Source organism: Tamandua tetradactyla, chromosome 14 (assembly GCF_023851605.1).
Source record: "Tamandua tetradactyla isolate mTamTet1 chromosome 14, mTamTet1.pri, whole genome shotgun sequence".
Lineage (NCBI taxonomy): Eukaryota > Metazoa > Chordata > Mammalia > Pilosa > Myrmecophagidae > Tamandua > Tamandua tetradactyla.
Genome location: NC_135340.1, coordinates 83,131,995 through 83,159,946, shown reverse-complemented (window position 1 = coordinate 83,159,946; position 27,952 = coordinate 83,131,995). Strand labels below are relative to the sequence as shown.

General features: G+C 52.0%; 1 protein-coding gene across 5 annotated transcripts in view; it reads left to right on the top strand.

Moving 5' to 3' along the window:
* The first annotated feature begins 17,398 nt into the window (after positions 1–17,398).
* The window catches only part of MEGF11 (multiple EGF like domains 11), a 239,853-nt gene continuing 229,299 nt past the window's right edge, over positions 17,399–27,952 (top strand). For all 5 annotated transcript variants that reach the window (XM_077128271.1, XM_077128270.1, XM_077128269.1 and 2 more), the window contains exons 1-3: positions 17,399–17,500; positions 22,468–22,569; positions 26,768–26,868. In XM_077128271.1, the coding sequence (XP_076984386.1) occupies positions 17,406–17,500; positions 22,468–22,569; positions 26,768–26,868 (298 nt within the window). In that variant the 5' untranslated portion in view covers positions 17,399–17,405. The remainder of the gene's footprint in view (positions 17,501–22,467; positions 22,570–26,767; positions 26,869–27,952) is intronic.

The window sequence follows — 27,952 nt, the reverse complement described above, 5'->3', positions numbered from 1 at the left end:
TTGAAGTGTTTTTTGTCTCCTTTTCCCTTTGGGGTGTCAGGGCATGGGATATATCAGATTCCTCTCCATTAGCATATTTCCAACGAGTGCTTATTAAGGTGAATTTCATTGCAGCTCTCAGCGTTTCCATTGGGGAGGGAGAGGGAGGGAGGGCACGGCAGCCAGCTGTGGGAGACCTCAGGGGTCCTGGACCTGGGCCCACTCTTGGTTCCAGCCTCCTGGAAAAGACTGGGCCAAAGGAATGTGGGCTCTGGGTGCCAGTGGACCTGGATTTGAATTCTGACTCAGGCACTGCCCAGGTTTGGGCAGGCTGTCACTCTTCTTTGACCCTCAGTCTCTTCATCTGTGCAGTGGGGCTTGTGGTACCGCCTGCATGGGTCAGCTCTTGGGAGAGAGACTGTGTCTGCTTTGCTCACTGCTATATTCTCAGGGCCTGGCATATCAGATGTGCTCAGTAAATGATGATCGGATGGGTAGATAGATGGAGGGACGAATGCACAGGGTTGTTTCCACAAATGGGATTGCCCAGGGGTGCTAGGGCACCTGTCTGTGGTGTGGGCTGGTAAATGTTTGCTCCTTTACAGCTGATGGCTGGGCTCAGGTAGAGTTGACAGTGCCCAGGGAGCTCCAGGCCCCTCTGCCTGCGTCTTTTCCACGTGGATGTGCCATGGGGAGGGGTTGGTGGGGCCTTCCTGTTAGAGCAACGTCACCCTCCCCTGTCACCTGTGCCTGGCTGGCTTCTAGGAGGTGGCAGGTAACGTCACTACTGGCTTAGTGGGTCCCTGCTCTTGCCACCCCAGTGACACTATGATGAGGGGGGAAGCCCTGTGATTCCAGGACACTGGTGGGAGGGAGGTGCCCGTGCTGGGTCCTTGCTCTGGGGTGACACCTGAGAAAGAGACAGAGAAAGGACAAGGCTCTCTTCTCCATGGGGGACCCAGCCCTGCCCTTGGGGAGCTCATAGGGTGGTGGCTGCACATTAGAATCACCGGTGGGGCTTTAAAAAATACTGATGCCCAACTCTAGCCACAGAAACTTGGGCCTAGTTGGCCCAGGATAAAGTCCCAAGCATCAATATTTTTCAAGTCTTCCTCAGGTGATTCTAATGTGCAGCCAGGGTGGGTGTCATGAGCTTAGTGTGTGGGTGTACTGGGAGTGGGGAGTTGGATGACCTGCCAGGGTGGGGGGGCCTCAGCCCTGAGGTCCCTAATGGAACTTGATTTCTGCCTTTGCAGCTCTACAGGTCAGAGGTGTCTGAGGAAAGGGCAAAGGGCCCATTGCCCGACACCAATGGGCAGGTATCAGGCTGCTGTCTCTGGGCCTCCAGGTCTCTCGCTACTCTGCCACTGAAGCTTTGGCCCCTCCTCACCTTCCTGAGTCCCACCTTGGGGTCCTCACTGGTAACAGGCTCTTCTAGATCCAATGAGACAAGAGAGGAGGACACACTGCAAAATAAATAAATAAATACAGAGCCTACAAGAAGGTGAGGGGTAAAATTTAGGGGGACTCTCTGGAAGCTGCCACATCAGTCCTAGGAAAAGGGTAAGAGTGGGTGGGGGTGGGGAAGAGCTCTGAGAGTCCAGCAAAGCTGGGCAAAGTGAGGAGAGCGTGTCTGCTCCAACTTCCCAGCAGAGGCTTCTGAGGAGCAGAAAGTGAAATTCCAGGGAGATTTCCTGGAGCATCCCACTTGAGGAAAATCAACAGTTGCAAGAAAGCCTGAATGAAAAGGCTGGGAGAGACCCTGGCCTGCTGCCGGGTGGTCGCTTTCTCTGCATCCGAGGAGCAGAAGGCACCCTAGGGACAAGGATTTGATGGATGGACTGGAAGGGCAGACCATGGGGCTGACTGGGGGGCTTGCTGAATCGAGGTGCCCATGTCTGACATGTCCCCAGGGGGTCTCGCCAGCCCCTGTCCCCAGCCTGCCTCGGTCTCTCCCACCTCCAAAGAGGCTCTCCAAAGGCCTCCCCTTCCTTTCTCAGTACTATGGTGGAGTAGATGAGCACTGGATTTGGAGTCCAAAGACCTGGATTTGGGGTGGGCTCTGTCTGTTATAGGCTGTGCAGCCTTGGGCAAGTCTCTTTTCCTTTTAGCCTCAGCTCCCTCATGTAAAAATGGGGACTTGTTCATTCAATTTGTTGATCCAGTTGTTGGTTAGTTCATCAAATCTGTAATGGCGCCAGCACCGGGCCAGAGGCTGAGGAACCTAGGATGAGAGTCCCTCTGCCTTCACATGTGCTCTTGTTGCAAGTGAATCACTGTGGAGTTTTTTAGAACTGCAGGGGGACCTTAGCTAGGCTCCAAATTTGACTCTAAAATTACAGGACTGTCAGTCAGCCTCCTTTTACAAATGGGGAAACTGAGGCCCAGGAAGCCCCATTCAGCGTTGATCCATTTTCCCATGGCTGGAAAACCCAAAATCAGGTCTTGAAATCCATGTACTCTCCTCGGGCAAGACCAGCTGCCTTAGACATGAGTATAGCTCCAGCTTTACAGGGAACAGCCCAGACAGGTGCAGTGGGCCATTTGGGCTCAGACCTGGTCTGGGCTTCTCCATCCCTGGCCTTTTCTCTCGGTCCCCGGCTGGGTGCTCAGCTCAGGCGTCCTCCATAGCCCACGGGCAGCTTCGTCAGCAGCTTCTGTGGCCTCGCAGGCCAGCCCCACTGCAGCCGCGCTCCCTCACTCTTCCCACATTTATGCACCACAGCACATAATATGTACAGCCCTACCATTTGGCTTTAGTGATTGCTCCACGGTGGGTGAAATTGGTTTGAAATAAATGTCTCCTCTGCCTTCCTCCCTTGGGGTGATTTTATCTTCATCTCCACTTTGTGGAATGATCCAGAGTTCAGGATGCGTCTGTTCTGTCTAGATAGGTCCTTTTTGATGCAGAGATGCTGCCGTGGCTACTGCTGAGCCAGATGTTTCTTGAGAGCCATGCTGAAGTGGAAGAGATGAATGCACCATCCCACATCTCGCTGCTCCTTCCCGGCGGCCTGGGGCTGCGTCCCCGTGTCCCAGAGGCTCCCCGGGCAGGGCTTGGCGTTAGGCAGTGCTGGGAGTGCTTGTCTCAGTTTTTTAGGCATTGGACTGCTTTCTTGCGGTAAGCATCTTAAAAATGTGGTGGGATCTTGCTCAGTCCTTTGACACAAAAACTGCCCTGCTTCCTGGGAAAACTGGCCCCTTAGGTAATAAAATAGACTGTATCCTCCGAGGTGGGGGAGGTGCAGGGGTCAGGGGCTTAATTCTCCACCGCCAGGTTTACCGTTCCTGTTCCAGTCTCTTGCCTGTTGCTGCCGCCCATCTCTTCCCACGCCTGCACTGAGGGTGGTGTGCTTTATTAATGCTGCCGGAAAGCAACATGCCAGAAATGAAATGGTTTTTAAAAAGGGAATTTGATAAGTTACATTTGCGTGTAAGGCTGTGCAAATGTCCAAATTCAGGCACCAACAAGAGGTTACCTTCCCTCAAGAAAGGCTGACGCCACCCGGAACACCTCTGTCAGCTGGGAAAGCATATGGTTAGCGTCTGCTGGTCCTTTTTCCCAGTCCTGCTGCTTCCAGCTTCTGGTTTCCTCTTTAAGTGTCTGTGGGCCTCCACTTAGCTCCTTTGGGACACAACTTTGGGTTCTGGCTTGCTTAGCATCTCATGGGAAGGCACGTGGTGAGGTTTGCTGGGCTCTTTCCATGTCTAGGCATCTGCTCTCTCTGTTGACATTCCAAGCATCTCCAAGTGTGTCTCTGAAGCAGTTGTTCTCCAAGCGTCTGCATCAGCTCTGAGCTTTCTCCAAAATATTTCCTCTTTTAAAGAACTCCAGTAAACTAATCAAGACATACCCTGAGTGGGCGGAGCCACATTTCCATCTAACCAAAAGTCCACACCCACAATTGGGCACGCCATGTCTCTGTGAAGATAGTTTAATCAAAGGGGATTCCACCCTACAATACTGAATCAGGATTAAAGGAAGTGGCTTTTCTGGGGAACACTACACTTTCAAACCAGTACAGGTGGGGAGAGAGGAGTAGGACTTGTCCCCTTAAAGATCTATCCCTGACCTCTCTCCTGATTCCTCAAAGCACAGCTGAGGCCAGGTCAGCACGAAATAAGGTGATTAGGCTAAGGGAACAACACAGAGGACCTTGTGGCATAAAACCATCTGGTGTAGAAAGTGTGGTGTCCTCACCTGCAGCCTTGGGTGCACTCAGCAGTGTCACCCTGCCCAGCTCCCGGGGCTGAGGCACATCGCCTCCCCACCTAACTCCCCAGGTTGGAGCCAAAAGGAACCTTAGAGACCACCTGGTACTTTCTCAGGCAGGTTTAAGAGAGAAGGGCCCTGAGAGGAAGGATGCCTTACACTGTGTGTAAGGTAAGGGATTGACTTTTCTCCTGTGCATTTCTCATCCTTGGGAGAATTGAGAAAATAGCTACTCAGTTTTCTGTGTTTTATGGTCCAGATGAGGAACCCTGGCTGAGACAGTCTCCCCCTCATTTAGCAGACCACCCTGAAGCACCAACAAGGCAAGTCACGTACCCAAGGTCACAGAGTTAGCCAGAGCCCGTGGTCTGACCTCTAAACCAGTCCTTCTCCCACCACAGCATACTGCCCTCCCCGCCTCTGCTCAAATCTAGTGAGCACAGAGGAAGCTCTGTGACCCCACCCCACGCCAACCCACTGCCTGGCACACATACACACATGGACACACACACGCACTCATAGCCCACAAGCCTCTGAGACTGAAGGGCAGAGAAAGACTTGGGAATGTAGTGGCCGACAGACAGGTAGTCCTGTCTTCAAATTCAGTCCGTCCGCTTCCAAGCCACAAGCTTTGGTTTCATCACCTGGAAACGGAGCCCGCGATACCTGCTTCCCAGAATTACTGTGGGGATGGAATGAGACTGGCCAGGTGCCAGCCACAGCGCCCGACACAGGGCAGGCTCCCGGGAACCCTTCATTTCCTTCTTTCCCCTGCTGCGGAATAACTCATGATGCACAGAAGGTTCGCTCTCGGACTCAGAATGGGACCCAGGTTCTAATCCCACAAGCAATATTAAAGTATTCTTAGGTGCTCTCAAGATACCTAATTTGCCGTTTGTACCCAGGGCTCACTCGAACTCAGATCCCAGCCTGGTTTTCTAGCTGGCTGTGCAGACGCAGGACACTGAGGCGCCTCTCACGAGCCTGCCCTCCACCTCGCCCCCTCTTCCCTTTCCTCAGTCTTCTCTCCCTCTTGGCATAGCCAAACGTGTGTGTCAGAGCCCGCCATGCCAGCCGCGGGCCCGCCTCCTGTTCCTCCTGCCCCCCGGAGTCTCTGTATGTGTTGTGGCAAATTTAGAAATCTGTGCGCACACCCACAGAATAAACATGTTGGGGAAGCATGGATCAGCCTTGGCACAAGCTTCCTGGTTGCTGCATGTCGGTGAGTCAGCACGTGGAAGGTGAGCTCTGCACAAGCCAGGTCTGCCTGGGGAAAGGACAAAAAGCCGGAGTCAGAGTCAGGGAAGCTGCCCTGCCTCATTTTTGCCTTGAGGAATGGGCTGTCCGAGTTTCTGAATTTCCTTCTGAGTTGGAAGTTAAGCGGAAGAGAGCTTTCCTGGCCTGCCTGTTACCAAAACCCATTTTGCAGTGTGCTCCTTTCCTTTCCTTCCTTGGTAAGTGAATTAGGATGAATGGGATCAAATCTCCCCAGATTTACTTGGATTTGGCCTGATGTCAGGACCATCATCCCTGAAAACCTTCTCCCGGTGCAGGAGTGAGTGTGAAAATGAGGGAAATTGAATGGAATAAATTATCAGTACAGAAGTTAGCCCCGCATGCGGTATTTTTTTTTTTTTTTTTAGGAGAGAAGAAACAAATCACTGGCTTTGGGATGGAAATGCACCTGGGAGAACCAAGCCTGACTGTCAGCAGCGGGTGTGGTCGGTTGCTTTGGTGGCATTCCTGTTAATGGAAAGTTCTAGTTCATTGAGGCTCGGCCAAATTTTCTCTTGGACACTGGTCTGTGCCCAATTAAGTCTAACTCAGTGATATGTCTCAAAGCCTCCTAATTTCCTTCCTCATAACCTACCCTGTCTCTCCCAAGCCTTAATGCCTCAGTCGGCATTATTCCATGGAACCCTCAGAAGGAACCGCTCTGACAAGTTAAGCTTTTTAATTTAGCACACACTGTGCATATATGCCCCCAGACAAAACAGAATTGATTTATAATTCTCTTAATGGAAGCACAGGCTTTAGTTGCTCCAGAAATAGATCGTTACCTCTGCCACCTTTTGTAATTTTTCCCCTCCCATCTTTTTTTTTTTTACCTCTCTGTGGTCTAAAAATATGACGTTTCAGCCTTCTATCATAATCCACTAAATGCCAGACTTTTCTTTTTAGACCTTTAATTTATAGTATGTTTGTTCAGTTTCACTTCATTAATTAACGTTCTTCCCGGGTCCCCATGACAGAGTCTTTGTGTAATGTTCTCTTACAGTAAGCAGGTGCTTTTATCTTTAATGAGCAATTTCCTGGAAAATACCGAAATAAACAACCAGTAACCAGGCCGTGAACACAATGAGTCTGGGGGTGTGCGCCATTCTGCAGATGTCAACCTGGGGAGGTGAGGGGCAGATTTTCATCCGAGCTGTTTTAGGGGCTCCTTTTTTTTTTTTTTTTTTTTTTTTTTTAAAGGAAAGACAGAGAGAAGGAAGGAAGGATAGAAGGAAGGAAGAAAGGGAAACATTTTTAAGCATTTTCTTGTTTTTTTTTTTTTATTGTATTCTGTTTCTCCGTTTTTGTTACATGGGCTGGGGCCGGGAATCGAACCGAGGTCCTCCGGCATAGCAGGCAAGCACTTTGCCCGCTGAGCCACCGCGGCCCGCCCGGGGCTCCTTCTTTTGGGAAAGGATGTGGAGTGCAGAGATTCTGGGAGGAGAAGGAACTTCTTGCTCCTCTAGGAAAGCAGAGGTCAGAAGGGCTGTTTTCTCGGAAACGTGTGGCTTTGGAGGTTCGTCGGATGCTGCCCAGGCCAGGCTTGGAATCACCTCTAGCTTAGACTGTGGGTCAGCAGGACCTGGGCTGGGTAAATGTGACTTTATTGAAATTCACCTTGAGTCCCTTTCCATCCCTTCTGGCAGACTCACCCCACCCCAGGGAGGCAGCCCTCACCTCACCCAGGACCCTAATAAACTCATCTCTCTCTCTCTCTCTCTGTGTCTCTCCTGCCAGGAGGACTGGTTCTGCATTCTTCCCTAGAGGCCAGTGCTGAACCCAGGAACGAGAGTATTTTACCCAGAGCGTTAGTCTTCAGACCCATCCACAATCATTCCCTCTCCGGCTCCCCACGCTGTGAGTCAGGTTTTATCATGATTCCCAGGAATCTGGGACTTCCAAGGTTATGTGACCAGTCCAAAGTCACGTGACTGGTAAGAGGCAGAGCTCGTGGTCACCCCTGGAGGAGCAGAGCCTGGCATGGGCGTGTGGGCCCTGGGGCGAGGCGGAGTCCCTGGACCGACTCGGCCAGGCTGTGAGCCAGAATTCATCAGTGTCACGGACAAAAGGCCTCAATACATTTATTTGAAAATCCGAATACCCGATTCATTTATTATCCTGAATAGAGCTGACAAAATCATTCATTATCCGTCCATTTCTCCGCCTCATAAGATTATCTTGGGTCTTTGAGATGGCATAATGTTTTTAATCATAGCATGGGCCCAAGGTATAATGGCAATTTCCAACCAGCTTGGCGGTTTCAAGGAAGCTCGGTGCATGCCCTGTGTTTCTAGCAGGTGTGGGCTTGGGGCCCTCATGGCTGCCCTTGTCCTCTGAAAAATGCAGCCCCAGGAGCAGTCGGGGAGAACCGGAGCCGGGTGGAGGCTAAGCCGTGGCAGAGCTGCCCAAAGGACTTTGCCTTTGTCATTGCTTGTTTTCAAAATGAAGATGTTTTATTGTCGGTTTTTTTTCCCTTTAAATAATTAAACAGAGACTTTTCATCGTAGAAAGTGGAAACATACAAAAAAAGTATAGGGAAGAAATATAAAATATTTCACCTAAAATATCATCACCCAGATTTATTTGTTAACATTTTTAACATTCTTAAGCATCTTTTTGTTCTTGCGTGCTTTCTCTCATATCATACAGCACACACACACACACACACGCGCACACACACACACACACACAGAGCGTTTTATGTAAATGTCACCATAACTCTAATGCTATTTTATAATCTGTGTTTTTCATATGATAATACACCCAGGTCCATGTCAGTGAACTTACATACATCATCTTAAAAAATATTTGCTTTTCTGATGACAAAGATAATGTTCACTGTAGGAGACATTAAAATCGCAAAAATGTACAACTTAGAAAGCACCAGCCCCACATTAGGGGTCTCTCTCCCCGCGCCGAGGAAAGGTGGCCACAATTCACGGTCTGTGGATGGGCTCTTGTACTTTTCCCACACGCTCATATGTTTAATGGCTGCATAAGATTTTGTTATACAGACATGCAATTTATTTAACAGGGCCCCCACCGATGGGTATCTGGGTTGTTTCCATGCTGAAACACCCATTATTGAACCTATCTTTGGATCTTAGTCAATTAAAAAAAAAATTGTTAAAGTTTCTTTGGGCCACAAGCAGTTTGCAAACCGGATAGCACCAAACCAAAAGTGGTACGGACCCCCCAGTTTTAAAAAATCAAATTGCCGAAGTAGAAGTAGAATTGTGAGTCAAAGTGTAGTTGTTAAACCACACTGATATGTCCTGCCAAGCTGCTTCCAGAACACACCAGTGCACATTTTCACTAGCAGTTAAGTAAATAGAGGCCTTCAGGCTTTGGGACAGTTGGTGTCTGGCTTAAGAATGGCCCAGTCTAGGTCTGGAAGGTTCCAGAAGGAAACCCAGAGACACTGCCCTAGTCTGATGCCCGTGTCTAGGGCATGAGGACCCAGCCCTCCTGCTTAGCTTCTGACATGTGATGGGGGCAGAGGCCTGCCCTGGTGTGGGCGCTGGGCTGGGATTCAGCACAAGGTAACCCCCTGCCTAAGAGGCCAGCCTTCACACGGTGCTGAGGACTGGACAGAGAGGTGGGCAGGGACCAAGGGCCCCACCAGTTCAACGACACTGGGACCTGCATTTCCAATACCGGGCTGCAGTTTGCAAGGCACCACCTGCAACTGTCCGTTTAACTTTCACACGAAGCTGTTGTTTTCTGATTGCTCCAACTCTGTAAAAGACAAAAGCGAGGCTCAGAGCAGTTAAATGAGTTTTCCAGGAGCCATAATTAGAGTCCAATTCTTCTGCCCCGTTTGTTTTACCTCCTTGCCTCTGGGAGATGGGACACAGCTGAGAAGGGAGAGGAAAGAGGGGAAAACTGTGAGCAGGGAAAGGGAAGGGGAGGGAGAACCATCGTAGGTGGACTTGTAGAGCTGGGAGGGTCCTAAAGAGAATGCATCTGACCCAGTCTTGGGCACAAGAAGAGGGTGAGGTTCAGGGTGAGAAAGCAATTTTTCTAAGGGCACACAGCAAGTTAGTGATTTAGGGGACAGAGGGAAAGAGTGGGGTGGGTGGGAACCTGAGCTGCCCTGAACTGAACTCCGGTCCGGGTGGGGAGTGGCATGGAGCTGCTCTGAGCCCCTGGCAGATGGAGCTGGGAGGCTGGACAGGATTGTGAACTGGCCTCTCTCCCTGCAAAGGACAGCCTTGATGGAGAGTGGACTCAGAGGCAACTGAAAATGGAGATGGGCCAAACTCAAGATGGGAGGGGTGGGGGGCCTGGTGGGGACGGTAAGCTTCGATCTCTGCAAAGGTCTCTGCTGTCCCATCACACTTGCCCAAGGCTTCCTGGTGGGGAAAGTGCTTGGGGCTTTGAGTTAAACCTGATCCTGGGCTCGCTGCACTTGCACAGCTGTTTGCACACACCCGCCAACAGGGCTTTGAGGTTTCGGTGGCGGGGCCCCGCCTTAGTGGTCTTTTGGTGCACAGTGACTGACAAGTGTTCAATAAATGTTTGTTGAGTGGATGAATGAAAGATGAGACCTGTCTTGATAATTGTACCATTAAGGCTGACCAAGGGGTCACTAGATGAATATAGCCAAGTCTAGATTTTCCAGCAGAGGAGTTTTTCATTAATAGTTTTTCTTCCCCAAACTCCTTTGAAATTCTAGAAGTCGGAGTTATAGAGTTGGGAGGGTGTGGAGGGGGGAAGTATGGGTTGGGAGGGAGCTAACATTTTACTGAACACTTCCTGAGTGCCAGGCCCAGGGCAAATAAGTGATTTCATCCAAGTTATGTAGCAAGCAAGGCTGAGGCAGGATTTGCTCCTGGTCAGCCTCGCTCCACCATCCCCATTATGGAGCCCTGTGGCCGACCCGTCATGGGGCCTTGTTGACTCACGTGCACCGTCAGGGGACAGTTTCCCCACTTGCGGGTTGAGGCTTTGGACAGTTGATGCTCTTGGTTTTGTCCTGGTGTTCGGACACCACACAGCTGGCTCTCTAGCCATTGTTCCCAGCTCTCAGCTCAGTGGGGGACTCGATAGCCCAAGGACGGGTACGAAACCTGAGGCTTGGGCACCGATTCCCCAAGGAATCGTTCTTCAATGCCCTCTTCCCATCCGGCCACTTGTGGTTGCATTTGCTTGAGAAATACTTGTTTGGAATCAGCAGAAATGGGGCCCAATCTTCATGGGACTGTGTGGCCCTGGATTTGTCTTTTGAGGCTCTGTGGCCGTAGCCATGGTTTAATTCTGCGACATGGGGGACGTTTTGAGAAGCCCATAGCCCTGGGTGTGGGGGAGAGGGAAGAAAAGCAGGTCTGGAGTGGGCCAGGTGGGGTTGGCTAGGGCAGTTGAGTGGACCCTGATTTGCAAAGAAATGGAAAGATGGTGATAAGAGCTTTGTGAGAAATGGAATGGCCTAAGCACACAGATAAGTTTTCCCCATTCATCTTCAGAGGGGCTGGAGGCTGCAGGTGCTGCCTGCTCAGAAATATGGAGGAGTTGGAGACCTGGAACTCAGGGGCTGAGCATGACAAGGGAGGGGGGCTGGCGATCCCCAGGATATCTTGTGATTTCTCTCCTGCCTGACTGATGTCATAGCCACTTACTCTCTGCAGGCCTGGAGGGCTCAGGGGACAGGACAGACTTCTGACCGTGATTTATGTGCTCTGCAGGTCTTCGTGCTACCATTCTCAGGATTTGCAGCCTGAGGCTTCCCAGGCAAGGAGAAAGCAGAATTTATCAGGGCAGGGGAGCCAAGACTCAGAGGAGGACGTTTAACATGTCATAGGAGGTGACTCCAATCCCCTCTGATTTATTCTGGCGGGGCAGGCACATGGCAGGGTTTCCACATTGGCTCTGGGAATTTTTGCTGGGCTCCTGCAGTCAGGGAATCACTCTTTTCGAGATGAAGAGCTGTGGATTTATTTTTTCAAAACTTTTTTTAAGTACAGTGAGATTAGAAAGCGTTCAAGATAAACCCAGGCCCTGGTGGGATTGCTGGAGGGCAGGAGGCTTCATCAAGGCAGAGGATGGTGCCTCTTAATTTCCAGGGCTGATCGCAGCGTCTCTTTTCATCTCATACTAATCAGACCTCGGCAAGGCTGGTAAACAGAGAGGGGCTTGGAGCCTGGGAGCCAGCTAAGGGAGAGGCAGGGAAAGTTCCACCAGACTGGACAGGATAACCTTGGCATTTGCCCCATCGAGTACAGACTTGGCTTTTTTATTTTATCCTGAAAAAAAAAAAACAACAAAAAACAACATACAAACTGTGTGTATGCATGCACGTGCATTTATCTTCTATAAATAGAACATAGAAATTTCTCTATACCCACATGCTGGGAGGAATGTGAGGCACTTGCTTTATCAATCCCAGCTTGGATTTTGCTTCTGCGGCATCCTGAGCCTGAAAGCCTCTTTTCATTCGGCGCTTGGAACACCAGCCAGTCCCCAATTGCAGCCTGAGCTGTTGACTGGGCTCCATTGCCCGCCTCATGCTGCTTCCTGGAGCAGATGTACCCCGGTGCTGCAAGGTGGCCCGGGCAGGGGTGTTTGAACCGCTCTCAGCATGTCACGGGGGCTTCCAGCCTCTGCAGTGCGATCCTCCCCGTGCCGTGCCACCTACTGTCAGGATGGGTTTTGGTGGACATGAGCGGTGTGGCTACTCCTGAGGCTTGGGATGGAGGAGGTGGTCGACTGCAGAGTCAACAATCAGTCGACACACATATATCGAGTCCCCACTATGTGCAGGCAACTATCTGGGTGCTGGGGACAGAGCAGTGAATGAAATAGCCTGAAATCTTTGTCCGCATGAAGCGTTTGTTTTCACGATATGATACAGAGGAAAGGAAACTATGTGTGCTTTCTAAGGTCCAGAGGGAAGAGCTGAGACCACATTTAGATGGTTCATCTAGGAGAGGGGCAATTTCCAATGTCAGTGATACCTGCTTAGCAGCGTAGGATGGGGCTGACAATGCATGGCGCCTGCGCTGTCCCTCTCCCATCCAAAGCCCATGGCACGCAATTCTTGTCAATTCATTCAGCTGCAGTTTCTCAACATAGCATTCCAAGCAGCAACTACCGATTGATCCCCATGTCATGTGAGTGGAAATCTCCCCGGGCTCACAAAATAGTGTCTGGCAGCTGCCGCCCCAGCCCCTCCTTGTTGAGAAGGAACAGCCCACTAGGAGGGACTGATGGACAGAGAGTAGGTTCCAGGTACATGGACCAGGCTTCCGCGTCCAAGATCCAGGCATGGTCAGGAGGACTAGGCAGGTGGTGGAAGTAAAGCAAGTGGGGGAGGATTTTGCACAGATGGACTGTGAGGTCATAACACCTGATCCAAGGGCAGAGGCCATCTGTCTGTCTGTCTGCCCTCTGCCCCAGTTTTATGCATGTCAGCTAATGTGAGCAGCTGGTGTCTGGCCAGGTTTGTGCTGCCACCAGGGAGAGGGGCTGGAGTTTACAGGTACTGGCACTGGTGGGGCCCTAGGCAGAAGGCAGGGGCCTCCAGGGGCTGCTGCCATTACTAAGGTCTGCTCAGCCTGCAGGATGGACCCAGGCCGGAACAGAAGCCATGGCTCGTGAGGAGGGGTCCATTTCTGTGATGTTAACGTCTCATGAAATGCCCAGTGGCAGATTCTCTTTAACAACACATGCCCAGCACAGAGTAGGCCCTCAAGAGTTAGACTAAACAAATGAATAAAATCTCTAAGGACCCAGACTGATACGGACCAGGTGTCCTTCAGACTTCACCTTGATGGAAAGGAGCAGTTTCCCAAGCTGCTGTAAGGTGCCCTGAGGACTTCTCTGCTCCTAGAGCCGTGTCGCTAGGAAGTGTTCCATGGGGAAATAAGTTTGGGAAACACTGAGTGAAACAATGTAAAATGGGTCTCTTTACTTGGGATCTTCTCAGAGTCTAAGGATTTCCAGAGAATATTCCAGATGAGGGTACAGCACTCAGCATCCTCTGAACTCATTCGCACATGGAAACTTTGGTTTGAAAAATTTCTATCAATATCTCATGGATCACTTTTGGAAAATGCTCTCCATAGTTTCCCACATGGCCCACGATTGCTCAGCCATGCTCTGCTGCCTTGTCTCTCCAACACGCCTGCACGTTCCTGCCCCCGTGCTTTGGCTTATGCTGTGTCTGCACCTGAGATGCCCTTCTTTGCCCTCCTCCTTTCCATGTTCTCTCCATCCTAAGTCCCATCCACTCCACAAAGTCTTCCTCAGGTACCCTATTGGACTCAATCACTTGCTGCCTAGAATCTCCTCAAGCAGATGGTGGCCACTGATGTGTTATTTCTTGGGATCCCCCCACTGCACCTTCCAGAGCTGGGCAGGTCGGCTCTCCAGGGGTGCTGGATTGTTCAGTTTTGGCCATGCAGGTGCAAGGACTGATTACACGGAGAAAGCAGGTGTGAGAAGCTTGCCTCCTGGCCTCCTCTCCCTTCCCATCCCTCTGCCCAGTTCATCAGGTAAAAAGACATCCATGTCCCCAGTCAAGGAAAATATATTTCTTCACTCTTGGAACTTCGCTCGCCTTCCTCTGCCCCTTAATATGCAGGGAGTATGGACAAGACGCAGGGGGCCCTGCGGGTCTGTTTACATCTTCTCTTCCCCCGAAGAAGAACCTGGGGCATTTTCTTATTTAATTATTAATGCCCTAAATCAGATGGTGGCCGATGCGTTAACCTCTGTCACTCCAAATGGAGTCAGCCTAATAACCACCGCGGGGGGATTGATTTTCCCTCAGTCATCTTGGGAGCATGGCTTTGGGCGCCGCTGTCCTCCCAGAGCCCAGGAAGTCCCATCAAAGTTAATGGTGTCGCGTTGTTCCCCTGTAGTGACAGTTCCATCCTCAGCTGCTCACATACTGCTGCAGTGCCGTGTCTGAGACATGTGCACGTGCTTTTTCTGAAATCACATCCTGAAAGGGCAGCCTGGGACTCCGACCCACGTCAGAAAGGCAGAAGGACCTGCCCCAGAGGTTGTGGGTGCTAGGTGGGTGGGGCAGAGTGCTGGACTGCGCAGCCCAGGCTGGAAGCAGCGTGAGCGTGGAGGGCTTGGCTCAGTCGGTGCCGCCACCCTTTGCCAAGCCCTGCGGGGGGCACCAGGGCCTGGGGACCTGAGCTGGACCTTGAGTGCATGAGATCTGCGTGCAAGAGCCGAGGGCATCTTGGGCAGGAGGAATTACAGGCAGTGTGCACGAGTCTTGGAGAAGACCGGCCTGTCCCAGGGGAGGAGGGGAAGGGGACAAGGTTGCACCTATTAGAATGGGCCAGGTTCACAGAAAAAATCTGAGGGCTGAGTGGATCCAAGAGAAGTCATGTCTTCCACCCTTCAGCGGGACGCCCTCTGTCCTCTAACCCCCACAGCCACTGTCAAGAACACTAGCCTACCTGGGATGGGGAACTCCCCACACGCTGGTGCACGGGCTGTTCCAGGCGTGGGGGTCCTGGGGAGGCCACCCACTCTGCAAACCTTACCGCCATGGCGCTCATGGAGTGAGGGGCCTGTGGCACCAGGGCCTCAGACCGACAGTCTAACCGTTGCCCTGACTGGCTGCACCCATGCGGCTCCTGGACGTCTCCACTCCCTGTGTGTCCACCCAAACGTCCAGCACCCTCTCTGTGCCCTGGTTTCCATGTATATCACTCTCAGTGGGAGTCAGCTAAAGTGTCCTATCCAGACCTGACTCAGAGAAATAGAGGTTTTCCTGAAGATTTTAAAAGCTGTCCTCTATGATGGCAACAAATGTAAGTCACCACCCTCCCCCACCCCTCCCATCACCGTGACTTGCAAAGGGCCCAGAGGAACGATTTTGGCTCTTCTCTTGTCCAGTGGCCTCATCGCTAATTTTCTAAGCTTAACAAGTTGGAAGGTGCTGCGAGGTCTCCCGTCAGGAGCATGCTAGAGAAAACAGGAGCAGTCAAAAGAGCAAGTCGAGGCCAAGAGGAAACCAAGGCACGGCCCTCTCTACAGTGAGACTGTGAACTCCAGAGCCCTGGGCCATTCATTTATTCCTCTCTCCCATACCTCACCAGCCAATCCCCACCCGGAAACAGATGCCTCTTCTCCTTTTGTATCTTCCCCAACACCTCCTGGGCAAGCTCTTTCCCCCACTCCCTGGGGAGCAGGGGCTGAAGTGATTGCTGAGCTCGTCTACAGCCTTAGCATTGTCTGGATTTCAGTTTGGGCAGGGCTTTCCCTCACGGTGCTGAGCGGATCTCCGGGGACTGGGGTAGGGGCGGGGGGCGGGGGGCGGGTGATGCATGCGTGGCTGCGGTTTGTTTATGGCCGGACCCTGCAAATTGAGCAGAATCACCCAGGATCGCCCTTCTCTTTCCTAACCGACTTCCAGGAAGCATTTAGCCGAATTAGTTCCAGCTCTCGAATAGAGAGAAAAAGCTCATTAGTCATTCATTTGGACCCCCACGGTTATTCAGAATTTGTGACAATTTGTTTATCTTTGGGGGAGTTGCTAAGAAAGAGTTTAATAAGGAAATTATAGGGGGCGGGGACCTTTCACGAAGAAAGAAGCTCAATTTAACTTCCCTCTGGGTACAAATGGGAGGGAGGGGTGGGGTGTGCAAATCTGTGCCACTCTTCACTGTTCCCCAAAGTAGGATAAGTGCTTCTTTATCTGTACACTCAGGGCAAACGGACTAGATCCCCAGCCATTTCAAGCCTGGGAACCCTTTTGCAACGTCAAAATATTTTATATACCACTCCCACCCCCAGTTTTTACAAGTTGCATTTTTTTTTTTTTTTTTTAGTATCACGGATTGGGAAGAAAAGCTACTATGAATTCAGTAAAGTTTAAAAATAAACCCCGATAGCAGTTATGCATACATGAAAAACAGGACTATCTTTCTGAGTCACAGTGTTCGTCCTAATGCTAATGCTCAGGATACATTTGCACTCCACCCCCCTGCAGGTGGTTCTGGGGGGTCATTATGCCCCCCCATGGCTGGCGGCTCACCAGGTGGGAGCCGTTGGACGTCGTTTTCCAAGGCTGGGGTCCTGGAGTGCCGAGTCAGGAAGGAGCCTCTGAGCCCACCTCGGCCCCTCGGCCCCTCTGAGGGGAGACCCGTGTTCCTGACCCCCCCGTTCACAGCCCGTGGGGATACTGCACGGCTGCCATAAGGACGGGGGTCAAGCTGTACACGCTGCTGCCTCCAGTCCCTTGCCAGGGGTGTTCAGCGACCATGCCCTGGTGGGACTGCCGCAGTGCCTGGCTCTCTCGGTGTAAGTGATGGATATCAGGTAGGAACAAGAGAAGGAAGGGTCCAGTCTCCTCCTTCACTTGCTTGACCAGAGCTGCCTAGAAGGGTTTTCTCACGCCGGACACCACCCTTCTCCTCCTTGGAGGCAGGAGGGGCCCCGAGAATGTGCCACTGGAAGGAGTTGGGCAAAATGTGTCCAAGACAAGGGAGAAGGCACAGGACATGGGCGTCGCCCTCACAGCAGCCCAGAGCACGGGTTCCTGAGTCCAAAGATGGGCTCCGGGGTCTGAAGACACTGGACGTTACAGCCGATTTTGTGCCTTTGGGCATTTTCCTAGAGAGAAGGTCTGTCCCTTTCATCAGATTCACAAAGCAGTCCATGAGCCAAAAATCAAAAACCGAAACAACAAAAACCCTGTAAGATCCCCCGGCCTAGACTTTCGGCTTTTCCCTGACTCAGGCTTCCCACTCTCCGGTTACTCAGAGTGCGTGGACTGTTGTCACGTTAGTCAAATCTTGCACGTGTCATGTATGAGATGCCGTCTCGGCGCCGGGACGGGGGCCGAGGCCGCCTGGCGGGTCTGTCCCGCCGCGTCCAGGGAGGAGCTCAGCGCCCGCCCCCCGGGTGGTTACCGTGCCGGGTGGGGGGCCCCGTGCTGACGCCGCCCCCTTTGTTCTCCCGTCCAGGGCCGGGGATGGCGCTCCCGACGGCGGCGCTCGCGCTCGTCTTCCTGACACCTGCCCTCTCCCTGAACCCCGAGGACCCCAACGTGTGCAGTCACTGGGAGAGGTAAGGTGCGCGCATCGGTCGGCCGGGCGCTCCCGAGTGCTGGCCTTGGCGTGGCGCTGCTGGGACGCGGCTCTCGGCCAGGGGCCTGCGGTCCAGCTGGGGGGGGACAGTGCGGACCCCGGGGTCAGGCCCGGGCGGTGTGGATTCTGTCCCGTTGACCGCGTGCTGTAACGCCCCTCCCTGCGTTTGCATTTCCCAGCCATTTTACAGAGGAGGCAACAGAGGCCCAGAGGGGCTCAGTGGCTTGTCCACAGCCAGCGCAGGCCGGAGGGTGCAGGGAGGGTGGTGGGTGCAGGGACGGTGGTAGGTGCAGGGAGGGTGGCGGGTGCAGGGAGGGCACCGGGTCTGGGATGCTGGGATGCCTTTCCTTCCGGAGCTGGGAACAGCACTGCAGCTTGGATGTGGGGGGCCGCCGGCAGCCTGCCCCGGGGAGGGTGGGTGAGCTGCCCCGCTGCTTCCAGTCTGGTGGGCGTGGGGGGCTGTCCGGGGAAGGGCAGCAGAGGGGCTGCAGGAGAGGAGCCTGCCGCCTTCTGGCTGCGGCACCAAGTCCTGGGGAGCAGGCGGGGTCCTGCAGACAGCCTGACTTTGAAGCCCAAGGTTAAAGTATTGATTTGGTGAGCAGGAAGACAATGACCAGAGACCCAATCAGGAAAAACCGAATTAAACCCCGGAATTGATTGGTCGTGCTGACCAAGACGACTCTGCCACTTAGATGTTAATAAATCAAACGAATAAAATTAAGATGAAGGCCCCATGGGGGAAGCGGATGATAGAGGAGAGGCGAGGAGAGGCAGGCTGCTCGGGCTCCGCGCCCAGTGGCCCCTGCGAGGGTCAAAGGCCAGCTCCCTGGCAGGAAAAGGCACTTCATCTGCGGACCGGGCCCGGGGCTGGCCTGGGCTCTCTGGGCCGGGAGGGACTGGCTGGAGAGGCAGAGGCACCGTGCCCGCACTGGCCTGGTCTCCAGTGACCTTGACTGAGTCAAGGCGGGGCCACCCAAAAGTTGGGTGCCGCATGCCCCTTTACAGTGAAGTGGGAAGAATACAGTGTGTGTGGCCAGGCGGCCTTGGTCCGTTCCAGTCTGGATCTTTCCACCTGCTAGCTGTATGACCTTGGAGGGATTCTTTTAGCCATTCTGAGCCTACTTTCCACCTCTTTAAAGTGGGGAGAATAATCACGTTTGCTCTCAGGGTTGTTGGAGGGCCAAGGGCAACAAAATTCACAAAAGTGCTTTGAGGACCATAAAGCTCAGTTATTGTCTTCTGTGGCTGACAACTCTGGCTTTGCAGAGGCTGGCTGGCACAGACATTAATGCACACCAGACTCCCCAGAGGGTGCTTTATGAACACTGGAGTCTCCTGGGTCCTGTCCCCAGAAATTCTGCTTCTATAGGTCTGTGGTAGAGGCCAGGAAATCTGCATTTTCACAAGCTTTCTGTGCAATTCTGAAATTATACAAGCCCTTTTCCCTTTCTGGTTTTGGTGAGTTTCAACCTTTATTTCCCAATGGGTCAGAGAAGCATTGTTTGCCTGAACAAACCCCTCTCATCCGCCGGACACGGTGGCTCCCTGCTGTGGCCTGTGCCTTACCCCAGCCCTGGAATGCCTCCTTCCCCTCTGCTTATCGCAGCCCTCCCCAGTGACTCTTCCAGGAAGCCTTTCCTGATTGCCGGGACTTTCTGACTTCCCTCTTCTCTGAATTCCGTTTGCACCAGTGGATCAGTTCAAACCCAAATTCAACTCTTCCAGTTTTGTTAACCTGTCATGAATAAATTTGGAATGTGCAATTACTCAAAGCCAAGCCTGAATTGAACTGGCGTTTCAGGCTGATCAGGCTATCCGAGGTCGCGGCTTTGAGGTGGGGTTGGGAGTGGGGGGCGCTGGGAGGGGCAGGGAACCTAATAGCTCAGGTGAGATCTTGTCGCCCTCAGGATTTCTCCAGCCCCCAGAGAGGAAGTCCTGAAAGTGATGCCGATGATACTAAGGCACCTCCTTCTTTCAGCTCACCAAGAGCAGCTTTTCCAACTACGCTGCTCCGAGCATCCAGTTTGCTTGGCATTACAGGAAAACACCCCAGGCTCCAGAGACCTCTTAGGGAGAATTTCCCAGCTGGATCAGTGCTTTTGGCAAGCTCCTTGTTAATTATGCCCCTCTGCCGTAAAACCTAGTATAAAGACCTCCCCTGACTAGTAAAGCCCCACTCTACAAAATTCATTTGCCCCCTCATTAACATATTGGCAAATGAGCAGCGTTAAACCATCCAGCCATGAAACCAGGGGCACACGCTTCAGGTCAGAGACTTGGAGCTGATACGAGGACTCGTTGCCAGACTTGCTCAGCCGAGGGCACCCCCACAGAGCTGGGTGCATCTCTGGTGGTACCCCTTAGCCCCCTCTGTTGGGCTGTGCCTTTTTTCCCAGCATCCACTTTCCCTGTCAACGTATGAAGAGGATTCTGAACCCCTGAATGCTTAACAAAGTGGGGTGTCTTTGCTGCAGGATTGTCTTGCTCCCTCTCTCCCCATCCATGGCTGGGGAGGAAACAGCCCTTGGTGCCTAGCATGGGGGGTGGTCACTGTTCTAGTTTGCTAGCTGCTGAAGTGCAATATGCCAGGAATGGGATGTCTTATAAAATGGGAAATTTAATAAGGTACAAGTCAACAGTTTCTAGGCTGTGGAAATGTCCCAATCACAGCAAGTCTATAGAAATGTCCAGTCTAAGGCATCCAGGGAAAGATACTTGGTTCAAGAAGGCCGATGAAGTTCAGGGTTTCTCTCTCAAGTGGAAGGACACATGATGAACACGGTCAGGGTTCTTCTCATCTGGAAGGGCACATGGCGAGCACGGCGTCGTCTGCTAGCTTTCTCTCCTGGCTTCCTGTTTCATGAAGCTCCCTGGGAGGCATTTTCCTTCTTCATCTCCAAAAGTCACTGGCTGGTGGATTCTGCTTCTCGTGGCTGTGTCGTTCTTCTCTACTCTCTCTGAATCTCTCTCATTCTCCAAAATGTTTCCCCTTTTATAGGATTCCAGTAAACTAATCAAGACCCACCCGAATGGGTGGAGTCACATTTCTATCTAATCAAGTTTAATACCCACTCTTGATTGAGTTACATCTCCAGGGAGATGATCTAATTAAAGTTTCAAACATACAATACTGAACAGGGATTAGAAGAAACAGCTGCCTTTACAAAATGGGATTAGGATTAAAACATGGCTTTTCCGGATACATATATCCTTTCAAACTGGCACAGTCAGTAGTAACGTAATAACAATGGCCAACATCTATTAAGTACTTACTGTGTACCAGCCTTGTGTGGAGCATTTTACATATGTTATCTTGCTTTATCTTCCCTGCACCCTCGAGAGGTAGATACCCTGTTGCCCTCATTTAATCCTCAAAATAACTGCCTGAAGCCCCTGGTAATATTTATCACAGGTTCCCAGGGAAGGAAACAGAGGCTTATAGGAGTTAGATAACACATCCAAGAACATGCTGCTAACAAGCAGTAGGGATCAAACCTGACCCCACATGTTTGGGTTCCAGATGTGTACACATGTCGGGGCGTAGGGTCAAATTTCAGAGTTGGAAAGCAGGGGGTGAGTGTCGAGCTGCCTCAGTCTCCCCAAGCCTGGAGATAAAACAGGGGTTTGGGCCAGTCTGCGTAGAAGTGTGCCAGCTATAGATGCCCCTTGGGGGGTCATCTCCCAATAGCCCTTCTTACGTCCTCGGTGCTTCAAAGAAACCGAGTTTCCTGCTATCCAGCAGAGTCCCTGGGCATGGCTGCCTGCTCCTGGCCTCCTCCTGCTGGATTCCAGACCTTTGCCCTTTCAGGCACAGAGGTGCTGCTCTGGACCCACCTGGGCTGCTGGCCTGCTCAGCCTCCCGCAGGCAAACCAACCACGCGTCCTCAGGCGGAACAGATGGGCTTTTATAGCCGGGACCTGGCCATCTGGCCCAGGCTGCTGAGCCTTCTGGGGAAAACACTGAATAAATCAACCTTCATAAAAATTAATTCCTGAAATCTCAGCTGAGGTCTTCTCTCCAGCCCGCGCAGGAAGCATGCATCCTCGCCCCAGCATCCTGGCTCCAAATGCCGTTTCACACAACCCCTGCCAGGGGCCGGCAGCTAGAAAGGTTTATTTTGGTTAAAGCTGCGATTTGCTTTCCTGTGGCTTCCACCCACTGCTTTGGGTTTGCAGCTAAGAGGCAGGGTAACTAGGTACTTATTTCTGGAGTTCTGGGGCATGTCCTTGAGGGACCCCCAAATATGACTAGAGGCAGAATAGAGGCGAAGGTAACCTGGTGATCTTGAGGAACTCACTTAGATTCTCTGACTGATGTGCATTTTCCCCATCTGTGAAAGGAGGATAATGATTTTACCTGCCTTATGAGAGTGTGCGAGGATTAAAAGGGATGGTATTTGTAAAGCGCTTAACACAGGGCACTCAATCAATATTAGCATTTACCCGTACCAGCGGTGTGACCTGGCAGGCCGCCTCTTTGGGGCGTAGTTTCTTCATCTGTAAAATGGGACCGCCTCGTTTTCATGGTTGCTGCAAGGATGAACTTCCATGCACATGCTTTCAGAACCATAAAGATTTGAACGAGCAGAAAGTAATTTTAAACTTGTTGGCTCTGCCTTCCAGAACCACGTAGAATAAACCCAGGCCCCCCTTTGGTTTGTTCTCTGTCACGTGAACCCATGAAATAGAATTTCAGAAAAAGAGCTAGGTCAAAGGGCAGTAAGAGGCATGGCTTAGATGCAGCCTGTGGTCAGGGAGCTCCGGTGCCCTATTTGCCCCCACTCCTGAGAGCAGGAGGGGGACAGTAGGAGAGCTCAGAGCCCAGCCTGAACGCTTGGTGGGTGAGCCTGGCCTGGGGGCTTGCGGACCCAGCTCCCCTGGGGTGGGTGAGTGTTAGCCAAGCCTCCCCAGTGCTGACTGTGCCCTCTGACACCCTCTGGTTCTCAGCTACGCCGTGACTGTCCAGGAATCGTATGCACACCCCTTCGACCAGATCTACTATACCCGCTGCACCGACATCCTCAACTGGTTCAAATGCACCAGGCACCGGTGAGTACCTCCCTCCGATGGCAGCCGTCAGGGTGCAGCCGGCTCACGCAGAGCCTCTGTGCCAGTGAGAAAGAGGCCCCCGTAGCAGATGCTGTTGGTGCACAACCCCTCCCCCCCATCCTTTTGGAACGCTCATCCTGAACACCTGTGGTTCTCTGCTGAGAGTGTTTTTTTTCTGGCTAGAGGAGCGTGTGGGCAGGGCAATGCCTCAGAGGCGTCCTCAACTAATGCCAGATAGGGAGTTGGTGGATAAATACCCCAGCTTCCTCACCCTTAGGTGGAGAGAATGACTCTGACGCATGTTCTGCATCATTTTCCAGCAGTCCCCAATGGGACAGAGCTCCGGTTTCCCATAGTGGTAACCTTTAGTAAACACATTCTGTGTTGGCTGCCTTTATTTCTCTTTCTTACTTTCCCACTCCCTTGCCAGTGCTTGCTGGGAGCAGCTCCCAAATAACCTGCTTGTCCTCGAATCCTTGTCTCACGCTCTGCTCCTCGGGGAAGATCCAACTTAAGACAGTCCCGCTTAGAGCAGATGCAGCCCCACGCCAGCACATCAGCCTAGAGAGCAGGGGGCAGGCAAGATTTCCGCAGCCTCCCAGCACCTTAGCCAGGCTGCCCTCGGGCAGGACTCAACATGAACGACTGCACTTGGCAATCCTTGGCTGTTGTCTGTGGCTCTCCTGCAACCCACTGACACTTTCATTTCACTGGGGATGAGAGGAAGAGGTAGGAAGAGAGGATGTATTTTGCTGGATGACCATGGTTAAATCGCTTTATTTTTTATAGTAAATAAATCACATTATATATTTAATATATGAGGCTTTCAATGTACTCATTAAACGCATATAATAATCCTTGCCCTAGCAACCTCACAAGATCCAGTGAGGTCAAGGATGTGGAAACATGGAGAAATACAGGAGAAAATGGAGAAAGGTGTGATGTATTAGACATGTAAGGTGGCTTTACTATTTGAGGGTAGAGAAACTCGCAGATAAAAGATAATTAAGAGAATGAGGAAGGGTCCACTTAGGTAGACCCATTTTCTAGTTGCTGAACATCTGTGTTGATTCCAGATTTCTCTTTTGCTTCTCCTGATGAGCCCAGTCTCTCCTGGGGTTTACACAAGGATCGCCGTGGTCACTGCAGATGGTGCAACTTTCTATGCTGAGAAGCCAAAGTACTGGTTTTCTTTAAGGTTTTGCAAATAACTTGCTGTGAGACATTGAGCGTAGCTATAATCGTTGCTTTAAAATTTTATATACTAATTATCTCAGGGTTGATCTTCATTGATTGCCTTTTCTCTCGCGTATAGGTGACATTTTGTGATTTCTTATGTCTAGTAATTTCAGATCGTATCCTGGGCATTATGTATGACACACTGTCGACAATATTGATTTTTGTTGTTGTTGTTCCTTTGTTAGTCAAGTCGGTCAGCTTGACTGAATTCAAATTCAAAACTCTGAAAGTTTAGTACTTTTAGCTGGACTGCTTGGAGTCTGTCCTCCCCACCCCCCATCATTCCAGGGCTAGAAGTTTTGGGCAGAGATTTTACAAGGAATTTGGGGTTCATTCTCTGTGGTTCTCTCCTTTCTGGAATTTCCCTCTGCATCTTCTGGCTGCTGGGTACACCAGAGGCTTGTCCTACAGTTCTTCAAACCAGTAAGACTGCAAGTTCTTGATGCAGATGTTAGCCTCCCAGGGGTGCTGAGTAGACCTGCCCTCAGGCTAAGCTCGCCTGCTGCCATTCCTTTCTTCCAGGTGTCCACTGCCTCCAGTGTCTGCCTTCTTTTGTTCTCTCTTTAGTGGCTTCAGGTAGTTTTTTTTAAAAAAATAGTTTCCCCAGATTTTATCCTTGTTTTCAGGAGGATTGGGTCCTAGGAATTACTCAGCCATTATTGCATCCCTCCCTCTGGACCATGACTATGTAATGAGGAGGTGGGGACCAGTCTAGCCTGCCCACTCCCCCAGTTGGTTACTTTTATCAGAGTTAGTTTCGCTGGACCTGGTGAAAGGCAAAGGCACAAATGGGAGTCATCCCTTTTCTGGAACCCCTGGAGTCCTGTCCCCAGGCCTCGCTTGGCCCAAGGTGTGACTCTGCTGAGTACTTGCAGGGTAGGGCTGCCATCCGTCACCACTGAGGTTGGGTGAGTGAGTGGCTGCTTATTAAAATAGGCTGCATTCCTGGAACATAAATTATTTTGCTAAATTATTGAGTCGCCTTGCAGCTTTCTTGATGACCTGGAATGTGCATGCTGACAGCTGCACCGTCAATCTGCTTCAGTGCAGAGCGGCTTGGTCTAACCCGGCATCCTTCTGAAAGCAGCCTGCGTACCTGGCCCCCGCCCGCCCCTTGCTTCCCACACTAGCTCTGGGAGCAAGCCAGGATGGGACAGCCAGAAGCAATGGGTGACATTTCTCTGCTGAGAGGCTGTAGTGATACTGAGACCACCTCCCTGTGGGGGAAATTCTGTTCGGTGGAAGGGAATGGACTGGGTGACCTCTGAGTCAACCCTGAGTCATTCTTTATCAGAGAGGCTTGCACAACTGCTGAGACTGCCGGGAGCTGCCTGCCTGTGCCAGAGAAGTGTCTTCACTTTGAGGCCAACTTACCTTCCATTATGGGCTTTTGACAAAGTAGAATGACCTTCGCTTACGACATTCCCAAATATCACAGATCTCCCCGGAGTCACACACTGTCATTTGTCATAAAGTGAGGGCTGTAAGGACAGAAAAGGTGGCCCAGCCTGTGCTGCAGAACTCCCTTCCCAAGCTGGCCTGACCCCCCATGGAAGCTGCGGTCACCCCAGTGACCATATCCCGTGGCCCCCCCACCCAGAGTCCACAGGGCAAGGCTCCCCTTGGGTACCGATGAGGAAGTGGGAAGAGCTCTGGCTTCAAGACTCAAGAACTTGGGGTTGATGCCTGATTTCAAGTTGCTTCATCTCCTTGGGCCTCAGTACCTTCCTGCAAAATGAGGGGTTTGAATTAAATGGGCCCAACAGTGTCTTCAAGTCTCCTCCAGTCCGATTCTATGTGTGAGGATGAGGCAGCACCACCCCTTACCCTGACTCCCTCGTAGGGACCGAGTCTCCACCCTGTACAGCCCTGTTCCTGCTCCTTTGCCACGGCCATCCCTAAGCCCAGAAGGTTCCCTGGTGAGACAGGCACAGTGTGTTAGGCTAAGCCTGGTGGCTTTGAAATTAGAGTGACCTGGGTTTCAGGTCTGGCTTTGACACGAGCTGTGTGACCTCGAGCAGGTCATTAATTTCTCTGAATCTCAGTATCTCCCCCATAAAATAAAGCGTGGTATGGAAGAGGCATACCCAAAATGAAATAAAAAATAATAATAAAGACTCTAAAAAAGAAAGAACACAGAGAAAGAAAACTAAAGGGGCAATAGTAACTGTACCTGCGGCAGGGAGTGTTGTGAGAATGAAATGAAGTGGGGCTTGGCTATAAACGTCTGGGACACTTATGAAGTCGCTGTGTCAGTTTGAGGACTAGAACTCAGGTCTCTAACTCCCAATCCAGAGCTCCTTCTTCAGTCTGGGCCTCGGGGCTCTTCCTTTGTGGAGCAAGGGGTTGGTTTAGGTCTCCCCAGGCATGGCATTCAAGTTCCAGAAGCTGCTATTTTTGGGGTGTGAAGAGATTAAACCACTGTCTCCACTGAGTTGGACGCAGAGCCCGTTGGCTGCCTCTGCTTCCTTTCTCCAGCCGGGGGGAGCCCAAACTGAGGCTCCGTGCACAGCATGGCTTGTTAGGGTGGTGGCCACAGGCACAGCAGCTCTCAGGACGGAACTCCTACCCCAGGTGCCCCCAGAGTGTCCTCCCGCCCCAAATCTGGAGGTCTTAAGGAACCAAGGAGAAGCCCCCCATTGCCTCCCCAGAGGCTGTCTCCTGGTCTCTGCCCTGAGGCTGAGGTGGGAGTGGGGTGGACGTGTTCCTCAGTATCCCTTTGAAGCAACTGGGTGGAAGAGCCAGCAGACCTAGCAAACGTCATCCTGGCAATACACTGCGCATCACAGCGGCCGATAGCCACCATCGATTCTTCTTCATTGTGTTCCTTCATATTCGAAGCCGCCATGCATTTTAAAGTAATTATTGAATGGCATCCTCAATAGAGCTCAACGCAAATATTCTAGTGGGAGTGATTGATTTTCCATTCTTTCAAGTGCCTTTCTCCCTTGTGCCGTAGGATCAGCTATAAGACGGCGTACCGGCGTGGCCTCCGCACCATGTACCGGCGGAGGTCCCAGTGCTGCCCTGGCTACTATGAGAACAGAGACTTCTGCATCCGTACGTAGGGGCTGCTGCGGCTCGGGCCTCCCTGGAGGGCAGGGAGGGAAGGGGCGGGGGAGGAGGTTCTCCCAGGACCCCCCAGCAGCGGGCTGCACCCTCTGAGGGCTCCAGGCCTCATGGAGGACGATGGAGCGCACGCCTTAGCACGGGCTTATCCATCGGCTCGGCCTCCTTTCAAGGTGGATGGAAAGTCAGCTCCAGGCTTTGTTGGGGGGGCGGGGGAGACGGAGATGCTTCTGAAGCTGGCACTGAGAAGCAAAGGGGAAAGAAGCCCTGAGCCCTCGGCACGTACCTGAAGCTGTGGGAGATGCCCATGAGGGATCTGTTGGCGTGGGAGGGCGAATGGGTGGAGAGTTGGATGGATGAGAGGGTGGGAGGAAGGAAGGAAAGGGGAAGGCTGGATCATTGGATAACAATTCCACAGTGCCAAGGAGGAAGGCACGAGTGAGACTGCCCCTGAGGACCAGGTCCAGAGGCAGAGGGATTCCCCAGAACGCTTGGAGGACACTGAGAGAAGGTGGTACAGGAAAGACACATTTGTCTTCCTCTGTTTGTCTGCGACAGCTCAGAAGACGGAAGTCGTAGTGTCCCCCAGGGAATCAGGGACTGAGTTGCTGACAGCTGCAGGCCCTCTGGGTGGGGGCCAGGGTGCTGTAGTGGGAGACGGTGGGTTCTGGCCCCAGCCCCGTGGCTTTGGGCGAGTCACTTACTGTCTCTCTCTGGGAAAGTAACTGTAGGGTCAGGATCTAAGGGGCACTTTTCCCACTCATCCCTAACCCGTGCAGTGGGCCAGTATGGAGCTTTCTGACGGCATTAGAGGGTCCCCTGACTGCAGGAAAGTGGCTAAGAAGCCTTGGATCACCCCATTTGACGACTGAGAGGAGAACCCACCACCAGTGCTTCCGCCTCTTCGTCTGGTGGAAGATTTTCCTCCTTCAACATTCTCCTTGTCGTTAGGGTGGGTAGGGCTGTTAGCAGAGAGAGGATTTGGGCAGAGTGGGCGTGTTGATGTTGGGGACAAAATGACAGTTTTCCCCGACCGTCGTTACCTCTCCACTAATGCTAGAGAAACTCAATTCTA